Here is a 12669-nt window from a genome sequence, read left to right on the forward strand (position 1 = left end):
CCCCAAAAAAGTGGTTCCCAAATTTTTGAGGATGATAACCGAGAAAAAATGTTTTTAAAGGAAGCGAAGTCCGACCCCGCTATTTCCCCCCCCGGACCAAATAAAGGCCGTATGAAAAAGTTTATCATTTTTGGGTCGAATTTTTCTTATTTTTGATGCTATACCCCCGGGGGGGGATGTTTTTTTTGGTTTGAAAGGATGGTGGGCCCAAAACAAGGGGAGATTCCGAAATTTCTAAAAAATCCCGAGAATTTAACATTCGAGGACAACGTTCTAAGTGGAGAGTGTTACACCTCGAAATGTTTATGTCGTTGAGTTGTAAATAGACTAACGCAAGCTTAAGACAAACATGAATCTCCCACGACTATAAGAGGGTGATTGGCAACCTTAAAGTATATGCGATAAGATATTTAAGTTATATGACTCGGTGGAACTAGGTTCGTCAAAGGAAGCGAAGTATAAGTTGTGTTTGGGGAGGATTTTACAGTCATCGAGCTAATGGATATGTAGTAAGGCCTTGGGGATGAGTTATAAGGTTCGTTAAATTGTTAAGGAAGTGTTAAACAAGCGGTTAAGGTCCCTGCATGATTCGAGATCAAACGAAACTACGAGGACAAATTCAGAGTAAATGGCGGATTGTACGGTCATATATACGGACCATATAATTTATACTGCCCGTATACTTGACCGTAGAACCCTTCCAGTGAGGGGTAAGTTTCTGGAGGAAATATACGGTCCATTATACGAACCATACAATTTATACGGTCCATATAGTAGACCGTATGTTTCGGGTCGGGTCCAAATTCTATTTTTATATATGCACGGTCCCTCTTTATTTTTCTCATTTCCACTTCTCCAACACTCTCTAAACCTATAGAAACTTCTCCATATCACATTAACATATATCTAAGAGAAAAATCAAAGATTAAACATCAAGGATCAGAATCAAGTAATGGAATGCCTAGGTCGATAGAAGCTTAAGAATCTGGTATCAAGTTGAGCTTTTCTCAAGTGGAGTATTTCCATCCAAATACCATTGCTACCTAAGCAAAGGTGAGTTTTACAATTGTTTCCATGTGTTGTTGATGGTGTTGAGCAAATGAAGAATTCGAATTAGGCGTAAAGTAAATATGGAATATGAACTCAAATATGCTAATAATGGTAACGTCATTTAAAGATAGTTCGAGTTATAATTCATGTAATATGAGTATAATATTATTAATGACACTAATCATATTGAGGAAGTATTATACGAAAGATGGACACAGGTTGCATCGTAGTTACTAAAGTGAGGATATGGTGAATTCGGAAGTCAAATAATGTCTAACTCGAAGGGATTTACGTATTATGATATTATGGGTGTTGTTATGATATTTGGGAGCTGTTTTATTATATGGAAAAAAGTTGTCGAAACAGAGGAAATGTTGCCCAATTTTTGTTAGCCCTTAGTCGATTTAGTTTAAGCTTAAGTATACTTCCGATTATCTGATTCGAGTACGAATCTTTTGTATGTAGAATCGTGAGCTCGGAAGGAGAGAGCTTAGCTAATATAGTTAAGGAGACGTAAAGGTATGTAAGGCTTGTCCCCTTCTTTCGAGGCATGACTCCTGTATTATAATTTCTTCTCAATATTTCCATGACCTTCTTACATCCCTAAAGATGAAAGTTAAAGATCTTCAAGGGCTTCTTATGAGACATGTTCCATGACAAACATTTACGACAATGATGTTTTCTGCAGTGATGCCGATATTTCTATGTTTATGATCTCATTGATGTTTATTCTTTCATTGTTGTCTCACCTCATGATCTTAGTTCCTTCAAGGTGAGACATAACGATGATGATGATGCCATAATGTAATCGGAGGTTCACGACCTTACGTCACTCCGATAAAGTGTAGCTTTTATTTGGGCTCTCATGCATGCTACCTATAATATATGTATGTATGATATGATATATATATATATATATATATATATATATATATATATATATATATATACATACGGGGTAGTGCGTTATATACGCATAACCACCGATCACCGGTATATTATGATATCGTCCCTAAGGGACGCCGGACGCGCGATATATGGGTAAATGGATCGGGCCGTTCGTTTCGCAGCAATATATTGATATATGATGACTACATGGATAAATGAATCAGGCTGCATGTTCCGCAACAATATATGATATGTGATATGATGTTGTTATCTATATAAGCTTGCATGCATGACTCCGCCTTAAGAGGCAAGCAGTCACAGGTCATCTCTTTATCTTTTATTCTCTTGCTTCCTTATGATTTTATGATGCATGCCTTACATACCCCGTACATTGTTCGTACTGACGTCCTTTTCTTTTATGGACATTGTGTTCATGCCCACAGGTAGACAGTGAGACGACCGTACTCCTAGAGCCGTGAGCCGGATCAGCCGCACAGAGCACTTTCCATATTCCCGAGGGGCTTCAATATATCCTTCGTGTACATACTTAGGCACGACAGTGGTCCCGTCCCATCTTCATGACTCCCGCTTTCCGCCAGAGGCTCGTAGATACATATGCGTGGGTATTAGATGTTATGTGACCCTCTAGGGTATTTTTTGTATATTATTCTTTTATTGCTATGAGAGCTTATGTATACATGCATGTTTTGTGGAATAGTTTATGATCAATACGTAGTAAGTATCATCTTGGTCCGATTATCTATATACTTGTTTGAGCTCTTCTGTTTGGTGTGCCCGTCCACCCCACAGACAAAGTGGTATCAGAGTAGGTCGTGTCCTAGGGAGTCTATAAAGTCGTGTCCGGTAGAGTCTTGTTTATGAATGTGTTGTGTACCACATTTATAAACAGGGGGCTACAGGGCATTTAGGATTGGTTACTCTTCTTTCAGATCTCAAATCCTGCAGTAGAGTAATGTTTTAAGAAGTTATCTCTCTTTTTGTGAATAAGACAAAAGCGATAAGTAATCGCAAGGTCTTTATTAGATCAGACATGCCTTAGATATGCAAATCATTGTCAGAGCTCAGAGTTACAGTGCAACATTCGAGGACGAATATTCCTAAGGGGAGAAGGATGTAGCATCCCGTACCATAGCGTTACGATGCGTTGTAGTAAAGCCATATGAGTTGGAAGGGATTAAGGGTGTACATGAGGTTATAGCTACAAGACCTCGTAAGATTGACATTCTTGATACTGTTAGATATTATTTTGGATATGGTATTTTCTTTTAAGTGAAAATTCTTTGTAAAAAGTTTGATAAATATAATTTTATATAGTAGTTAAATTTACTACTTTTTAGATACACTTTAAATTATATACATGACGTGATGTTTATAAATGGGATTTTATTCATTATAAAGATAGAAATTATTTTCTCATAAGAAAATTATCTTTTCCCGTTTTGAGAATTAATAGTACAAAAATTTGTACTCGTGAGATTTTATTGGGAAACTTAGAATTTGATAAAAAAAAAAAAAAAAAAAATATATATATATATATATATATATATATATATATATATATATTTACATGAATGTTGTAATGAAGTATTAATGTATGTATTAATTTTTATAAAATATTGATGATTTATTAATATTAATGGATACAGTGATGAGTGGCACGGCATCTTGGGAGGAAGTAACATATGGCACATAACTATAAGTATTTGGTGGCATGTGTTGGAATGGGTGGACCGCGATCCATTTAGGATGATAAACTTATGAGAGAACATTTCATTTGGACCTGGCACTTAAGGAAGAAAAACGTATGCAACAACATTCCATTCTTTCCATTTTTAGACCTTCTCAATTTAGATCTTAAGAAAGAAAAACGTACAACAACCTTGTAACTCATTTTAGCTATCCATTTTGTTCTTAAACGAGTGCATGAAAGGCTACTTCATCGAGATGTAAAGTTATGAGAGGTTCGAAAGGGAGCAACCAAGGCTTGATCCGTCATTTACGAGTTCGTATGAGTATATAAGGTAAAACGTATATTTGAATGATTGACTCGTTGTGGTCATTCGAAGATCTAATCGAGGTATGTAATGGCTATCCTTTCTTTCAATTGGCATGACTCAATAGAAAGCGTACTTGACTAGTGAAGTTAAGGAGCGTAATCGTCGTAGGTACTCCGTTCTTATAGTTAATGGTTGTTCTATTGTTGGTTGTGTTGAGAATAGTTGAATTGAGAACTCAATAAGCACAAGTTTGTCCTTAGTTTCATAGTCCTCCATTTGGTCCATCATGTACGAGTGTATGTATAGTAAAGAGTAGATGAATTGGCCCGTTGGTGGTTGTGGTCGTTACGACGAATTTACTCCAACCTATAAAATCTCTATTAGGCATCGCAACATACAAGATAGTTATACAATACTTGGGATCGTTGGTTGGTTCCTTAAGATAAGGACTCCAAACGGACAATTGTAAATAAGGATCAGGGTTTACACTTGTTAGTTACATAGTTTCTTGTGCTAGTTGCACTACTGGTAAGATCATCCTGATTGTGCACTTATGTACTAGTATAGATTCAAGGGGCAAGCTATCCTTAGTTGTATCACTTAGTTAATTGTACGCACTATGTAATGTTCTTTAGTTGAATGAGTTAGTGTAGGAGAAATTAATTGAGTTGCGAATCATGACTTGTTGGCCTTCGCGGCCTATTTGTTCGCTTGCACATATCTGTTTGTTATCAAGCTTATTTGTTAGCCACCGAGCTCACTTGCTAGCCATCGGGCTTATTTGGTGGCCATCGGAGCCTACTTGCCGGCCTTCATGGCCCATTTGTCGCCCCAAGCAGAGCGTAGTTTCAAGACAGATACTAGTGTCCAAGTAGATGTAACTTGAACCTGCTGTAGCATTCAGTTAATATAGTTGGCAAACGTTTTATTAGAATACGACCTACAGGTAAGTGACAGTTCTTCTATACTTGGTTTACTCGTTTACTTGTTTTACTTTAAGTTCCAGTTCTTATCGTTAGTTTTATCCGCCTTACATACTCGGTGCATTATTCGTACTGACGTCCCTTTGGTAGGGGATGCTGCATGTCATGCTGTAGGTCCAGGCTCGCAGGTGACGGGTGTGTGAGTAGACGCTGGGCCGCTTTGATCAGCAGAATTTTGGTAAGCTCCACTTCCTCCTGGAGTAGCCGAGTCGAGTCGCTTTTGATTTAGTCGTACAGGCTAGTTGGGTAGGCCGAGGCCCTGTCCCGACCAATTTGTTTTTTCAGACACTCTTAGAGGCTTTTGTAGACTGATGGACACCTGTGGTCAGTATTGTTATGTAAGTATTGTGTTTTGCGTACTGAGGTCTCGGAGGCCCGATTATCTATATACTTGTTTGGGCTCTTCTGTTTGGTGTGCCCGTCCACCCTACCAAGGTTGGGGTGTGACATTCTCAATGACTTTACCCAGTCAATGAAGTCCTATACAATACAAAAAACACCAACTACAATTCACCATGAATATAATCAAGGTCTAGTTTTGGATCACATGAATCTAACTAGTGCAACTTAAGAACTATATTGATAAATCTTCATAGGAACAGGTTCTTTGACGTTGTTCTAGTTGATTCTTCTTTTGGTAGACTCTCATATAGATCTTGCTATATCTCTCAAGTCTCTCTCATTGTGCTAAGTCTCCAAAGCATCAATGTAATGCTTTATATAGAAGTAGAATAGCCATTTGTAGTTCTCCCAATACAACCAAGACTTGGTTCAATTAATTTCTCAAAACCAATCCTTGTTTGGCATGGATTTGACTAACGCATGTGACATCTTCTTATCCTAATCCCAAGCTAATTTGATGTGTTTAATTATGAAATTGTTTCCATATCTTAATCCTAATTCTCCAAGGTTTTCTTTTGTGCGCTGGAACTGCTTCTTCTTCATAGACTAAACGGTCTCCAACTCTTGTCTAAAGGACAAGGTTCTCTTAGCAATCCTGCATCTATGTTGTTTGGTTCACCGGATCCTTTTGAAGATTTGTTACGGACCCTATATCTTTGTACACTCTTCCTTGTACATAGATTCTCAATTGTACAATGTTTTCAATCATCAAAACTCTCCATACGATCAAAAATTAATATTGAGATCAAGGCTGCTCAACAATTTGCATGAAAATTTCCACTAATTACAATAGACGAAGACGTTTTACCCCCAACAAATCCTAAGGGTCCAACATAAACCCTTATCCATAAAGAAGATGAAAAGAAAATAAATATTCCCTCCTCTTAATTTATTTGATGGTACCTGATTGAGCACAGTTTAAGACTTTTGAAATTTGTGACTTAAAATAAGTCATCAGTATTTGTGTGGATGTAAATCATATTATTAAAGGTAAAATGGCAAGTTTAAAGTTAAATTGTTACTAATTATAAAAATGTATTTTATTTTAAACTATCTAAAACAAGAAAGTTTGCATATAAATTAACATAAAGGGGAGTAGTAGTAAAAGTTGTGGCGTCAGAGATCACTACCAATCTACCATTATCTTTTTCAATACATAATGAACATAGGCCCAGAGGCATCTCAACGGATTAGGGGGCCTAAAGTGAAATCTTAGTTTGAGACCTTAAAATTATATGTATGAATTTTTTTCTTTTAGTGTTATAGATGCAAAGATTCGAACTAATATTTTGTTATAATCAACTTCTTATAATATTTTTATTTAATAGAATATATTGAGTAGAATATTAATTTGTAATTATAAAAATTTTCTGGAACTTTTCGTTCTAAAGTGAGTCTAAAACACTAATATGGAGCTAATTAGCTCAAAGCAGGTACAAAATCCGTTGTAAAGTGAAAATCAATTCAATTTGAAAAGTGAACATGAGTAATGAAACATGAAATAATTTTAAGGGTCTAACTTCCTGGTGTAATAGTTAAGTCATCAATTAAAGTCAAATTTGATTTTAATAAATTATATAATGTAAAGGCATGTTCACATATTCATTAATTTGGTGTAAAATCGAATGCGAGTAAGCTTTTACACTGCCAATAATTATTTACAAATTTGGCAATAAATAGTTGATCTAAAATGAATACTTGTCATTAATAATACGTATAATTTTTTTATTTAAAATTTATTATATTTAAAATAAAATCTCAGATGTATATAATATATGGGCCTCTTTTATTTTGGGGTCTAAGGCAACCTTAGTGGCCTAGCTAGGGGTTGAGCCGCCCCTGAATGAAACGAAGGAGCATGGAGGGCTATTTGGTTTGAGTGGAGGAGAGGAGGGGAAAGGCCGGTGAAATTTCTCTTGGGTTAAGTGCGTGCTCCAGTGGGGAAGTTAGTCAATAAAGAATTACGAACAAATCAGCCTTGATGATTGTCAATTCTTATCTATGGAAATGGTAATTGGAGGATTGATTATCAAAATACATCTAATTTTATGTTCACTTAATTACTTCTATTTGGGGGTAAAGCAGTGAGACCTACAAAGCGGTCGACAATATAGAGATTTAGTTTGTTCAACTCTCGAAAAAATGACTAATCACTAACGATACAAATAAAAGTCATTTCTTTTCCTAGAAACATATACTCTGCTCATTAACAAACAGACATAAATAAAAGGTCAGTTTGATATGTATGTCCTTTCTATGAGCTTTCTTTATCTTGATGATATAAGAACTTTAACTAACGGAAGCATCATACTCACGTAAACAGGAATTGATTCATATCACGTTATGCTAATTAACTAGCCATCATTTAATTCTCTTTGTCCATTTAATAGGACATAACAGTATATATAATTTGCACTATACTAGAAATTTTGTCTTTTAATAAGTCAAGATCACGCAAGGTAATTAAGATAAACACTCCCAATTAAATACGTGTTTCCAATAACTTTTCTACTCTTAGCGTCATTCTTGCATCATTTTCCCACTTTTTTGAGTCTATATATATGCATAAAAGGATTCAAACAAAAATCCGCCTATAAACTACTCTTCTTTCTTTCTTTGTTTCTTCTGCATAGCTATATCAATCTCAAGCATGACGAGTTCTTGGCATAGGGTGAACTATGCAACGCCAAGAGGCTTTGGCACATCACTAAAAGCAAACCTAAAAGAAACATTTTTTCCAGATGATCCATTCCATGAATTCAAGAATGAGCCACTTTCACGTAGAATTCTAAAGGGGACTCAATACTTTGTTCCAATTTTTGAATGGTTACCAAAGTACAGTTTGAAGCTCTTCAAGTATGATCTTCTTGCTGGAATAACTATTGCTAGCCTTGCCATCCCTCAAGGGATAAGCTATGCAAAGCTCGCAAACATTCCTCCAATCATTGGACTTTGTAAGCTACCTTTTATTTTTTTCCTCGAATATACATATATATGCACACACTACTCTCTCCGTCTCAATTTAAGTGTCTTAATTTGACTGGACATAAAGTTTTAGAAATAAAAAGAGACTTTTGAATCTTGTGTGCTAAACTATGTAATATACTAAAAGATCCTTTGAATCTTGTGTTTTTAAACTTGCCATGTAGGATGTTTGAATTGTCAATTTACAAAAATATAGAAACTCTTTTTGGGACAGACTAAAATGGAAAGTAAGACACTTAAATTGGGATGGAGGGAGTATTTTCATAATTCTCTCAACTATCAAGATATATACAAACGCCAAGATTGAGTCTATCTCTGCGTTTTGCATGCAGATTCGAGCTTTGTTCCTCCTCTTATTTATGCGGTTTTTGGAAGTTCAAAGCACCTTGCTGTAGGGACAGTGGCTGCTTGCTCGTTGCTTATTGCAGCAACCATTGAGGAAAAAGTGAAGGCTAACGATAATATGCCTCTCTATCTCAGTTTGGTCTTCACCGCCACTCTTTTCGCTGGTTTGGTTCAGACTGCTCTGGGTTTGCTAAGGTATATATACTATTCATTTCTACAATGTGTATATATACATATACGTCTCAATTTATGTGATATTGTTTTCTAGGCACCTGGAGTTTAAGAAAAAAAGAAGATTTTTTGAGTAGTTGTGGTCCAAAACATAGATATTTGTGTGGCTCCAAATCATTTCGTTAAGAGTAGAAGAGGAAGTTTGAAGTTAAATTATTTTTAAATATAGAAATATATATATATTTTTTTATAGATCAAAAAGGAAAGTGTATCACATAAATTGGGACAGATGAAGTATATATTAGTGTGAGTACTAGACTACACGTATATTTTGTTTGTGCAGACTTGGGATTTTGGTAGATTTTCTATCACATTCAACCATAACTGGATTTATGGGAGGGACAGCAATAATTATTTGCTTGCAGCAACTAAAGGGCATGCTTGGTTTGAAACATTTCACTACCCATACTGATGTGGTCTCTGTCTTACGTGCTATCTTCCACAACAGAAAAGAGGTTCTAGCTCATTGGATTATAGTATATATACAATTTTCTTTCTGTACATATATATTTTGGCTCTTATCTAGTTTGTATATTTATTGAACAGTGGAAGTGGGAGAGTGCCGTTGTTGGTATAATCTTCCTAATTTTCCTGCAATTCACTAGATTTGTGGTGAGTGTTTCCAATATATTGGTATGCATGGTATGTACAAATAAATGTTGGGACAAATCATGCATAGATCAAAAAGGACTGACAAAAAGAATGGATACATCCAATTTGCAGAAAAACAAGAAACCAAAGCTATTTTGGGTTTCAGCCATAGCTCCAATGGTAACTGTCATGGTTGGTTGCCTTTTCGCTTACTTCGCCCATGCTGAAAAACATGGCATCCAAATCGTAAGCATTTTTTCATTTCTTTTTTCCCCTTCCAAATGTATTTAATAATATGAAATGTGCAGATAGAACATAAATAAAAGCTGACGAATTCGTACGCCAACTAGAAAAAGGAAGATTTAGAACAGGAATAGGCAGGCGCATATGGGAGAAAAGAAAAATTAAATTTGCAATCTTTATTGAGTCAAAGTTTGGAAAAGATTACTCCCGCGTCCCAATTTATACGACACTCTTTCCTTTTTAGTCAATTAAAAAAATAATATTTAGTGAAAGTTTAACTTTAAAATTTCCATTTCACCCTTAATGAAATGATTTCTAATCACAAAAAATTTTGGGGCTTGTTTTAGACAATATGATTCAAAAATTCAAAAAATCTTTATTTCTTTCTTAAATTTAGTGCCCAGTAAACATTCTCATATAAATTGGGACAGAGAAAGTAGTATCTCTCTTTAGAATCATGACTTTTTGTAGGCCAAAAAAAAAAAAAAAAAAAAAAAAAAAAAAAAAAAAAAAAAAAAAAAAAAAAAAAAGGTAGGTTTCACGCACTAATTTAGTGCGTGAAAGGACCAAACTGCAAATATAAGAGTTCAGCCTTTCACGCACGAAATTTGTGCGTGAATGAGCCCAACGACATATTCTTCTCATTGGTCTACCAAATTAATGAGACCTATATGTGGCAACTGATTTGGCTTCATATTCTTATGTGAATATATGAAATAGACTTCATGGAAACATATCTTTAATCCTATTTCCAGCCTTTTTTCGTGTACTTATCATCATTGGTCCACCACTCAAAACCATATACTAACGATGTGGCTTCATATTCTTTTACATGAAATCGACTTTTGGGTACTGACTGCTAAGGTTTGTAATTGAATGGACAAGATACGTCTCATTTTAATTAGAGATTTTGAGCTTAAATAATGGATATGAAAAAAACACGGATGAAACACATCTTTTTTAATAAGCCTTATGCATATAGCTCCGAAATCCCAATATGTATACGAATTACCAGGTAAAAACCAAAAAAAAAAAAAAGACTTTTTGGATATTGTTAGTTTAATTAGGTGTAGAGGTGGAATTAGATAATTAATAAAATATTTTGAGAAGGAACAATTCAATGAAATTCATGAATCTACCTAGGTCAAAATTTTTGTGGATTAACTCAACAACAATAACATACCCAGTGTAATTCTACAAGTGAGGTCGAAAAGAGTAGGATGTATGGAGCGCTACCACTCGCTTTGAATTATTGTGAATTAATAAATAAAATAAATTATTTTTGAATTTTCAAATGCCCTGAATATAATTCGAAAATTCAAAAATAATTTATTTTATTTATTAATTCACAATAATTCAAAGGTAGGGGTAAGGTCAAAGATACATCCTACTCTTTTCGTGACCTCACTTGTAGAATTACACCCATGTTATTGTTGTTGAGTTAATCCACAAAAATTTTGACCTAGGTAGATTCATGAATTTCATTGAATTGTTCCTTCTCAAAATATTTTATGGGATTAATTATCTAATTCCATCTCTACACCTAATTAAACTAACAATATCCAAAAAGTTTTTTTTTTTTTTTTTTTGGTTTTTTACTCCGTAATTCAGATACATATTGGGATTTCGGAGCTATATGCATAAGGCTTATTAAAAAAGATGTGTTTCATCCGTGTTTTTTTCATATCCATTATTTAAGTTCAAAATCTCTAATTAAAATGAGACGTATCTTGTCCATTCAATTACAAACCTTAACAGTCAATACCCAAAAGTCGATTTCATGTAAAAGAATATGAAGCCACGTCGTTAGTATATGGTTTTGAGTGGTGGACCAATGATGATGAGTACACGAAAAAAGGCTGGAAATAGGATTAAAGCTATGTTTCCATGAAGTCTATTTATTCACATAAGAATATGAAGCCAAATCAGTTGCCACATATAGGTCCCATTAATTTGGTAGACCAATGGGAAGAATATTTTGTTGGGCTCATTCACGCACAAATTTCGTGCGTGAAAGGCCAAACTCTTATTCTTATAGTTTGGTCCTTTCACGCACTAAATTAAAGCGTTTAAACCTTTTATGTTTTTTTTTTTTTTTTTTTTGTGTTAGTTTGGTTCAATTTTTTTTTTTTTTTTTTTTTAGTCCTACAAAAGTCGTGGATTCAGTGTACTTATGATCTTTTTCAACTTTTTTCTTTCAAGGATGTCGTAGAATGACTATTGAGGTGTGTGGTATTGTTTCGCTACAGTTTATTATTGAGACAAATCCCTTTTACATGGCTTATCTATTTCTGAGTGGACTTCCACCTAACAAGAAAGAGCCAATTTTGAAGATTTGGACTTAAAAGTATTCAAGTTGTTTCCACGCGCCGAAGGATATGGACAAAAAATACTGTTGTTGAAAACGGACAACGCTGTGGGCGTTATTTATTTATATTGTTTTTGTTTTTTTCTCAAAGAAAACGTTCTTATGGTGCCTCTTCTAACGTAAAAATAGTCCCTTTGTCTCATATATATTTTGGAATGTGTTTTGCTGAATATATAATACAGGTTGGACATTTGAGTAAAGGAATAAATCCTTCATCCATTCATCTCTTAAATTTCAATCCGAAGTACATATCAGCACCTATAAAAGCAGGAGTCATCACAGCAGTGATTTCTCTAGCTGTAAGTACACCCTTTATCCATATGAACTTCATTTATCAGAAAATCTTCTATGTTGCCAATCATAAAAAACGTGTTTATTAAGATTGTATGGAATTTTTTCTAGGAAGGAATAGCCATTGGACGGAGTTTTGCCATCATCAGAAATGAACAAGTTGATGGCAACAAGGAAATGATTGCCATTGGTCTCATGAACATTTTTGGATCTTTGGCTTCATGCTACTTGACCACCGGTAATATAGTTATTCACTTAAAATCAAAAGGGGTTT

At 34.7% G+C, this 12669-nt stretch overlaps 1 protein-coding gene and 1 long non-coding RNA gene across 2 annotated transcripts in view; both read left to right on the forward strand.

Annotated features, from left to right (window-relative positions):
* Positions 1 to 3701: 3701 nt before the first annotated feature.
* Positions 3702 to 5295, forward strand: LOC132063046 (uncharacterized). Its single transcript, XR_009416320.1, has 2 exons — positions 3702 to 4036; positions 5030 to 5295. It is a non-coding gene; the product is annotated as an uncharacterized LOC132063046 (long non-coding RNA).
* A 2622-nt stretch (positions 5296 to 7917) lies between these two features.
* LOC132062442 (probable sulfate transporter 3.5) overlaps positions 7918 to 12669 on the forward strand; it is a 5454-nt gene continuing 702 nt past the window's right edge. Inside the window, exons 1-7 of the mRNA XM_059455016.1 lie at positions 7918 to 8295; positions 8659 to 8866; positions 9186 to 9357; positions 9449 to 9514; positions 9626 to 9739; positions 12287 to 12403; positions 12507 to 12665. Of these exons, the coding sequence (XP_059310999.1) occupies positions 7992 to 8295; positions 8659 to 8866; positions 9186 to 9357; positions 9449 to 9514; positions 9626 to 9739; positions 12287 to 12403; positions 12507 to 12665 (1140 nt within the window). The 5' untranslated portion in view covers positions 7918 to 7991. The remainder of the gene's footprint in view (positions 8296 to 8658; positions 8867 to 9185; positions 9358 to 9448; positions 9515 to 9625; positions 9740 to 12286; positions 12404 to 12506; positions 12666 to 12669) is intronic.

This window comes from Lycium ferocissimum, chromosome 7 (assembly GCF_029784015.1).
Source record: "Lycium ferocissimum isolate CSIRO_LF1 chromosome 7, AGI_CSIRO_Lferr_CH_V1, whole genome shotgun sequence".
Lineage (NCBI taxonomy): Eukaryota > Viridiplantae > Streptophyta > Magnoliopsida > Solanales > Solanaceae > Lycium > Lycium ferocissimum.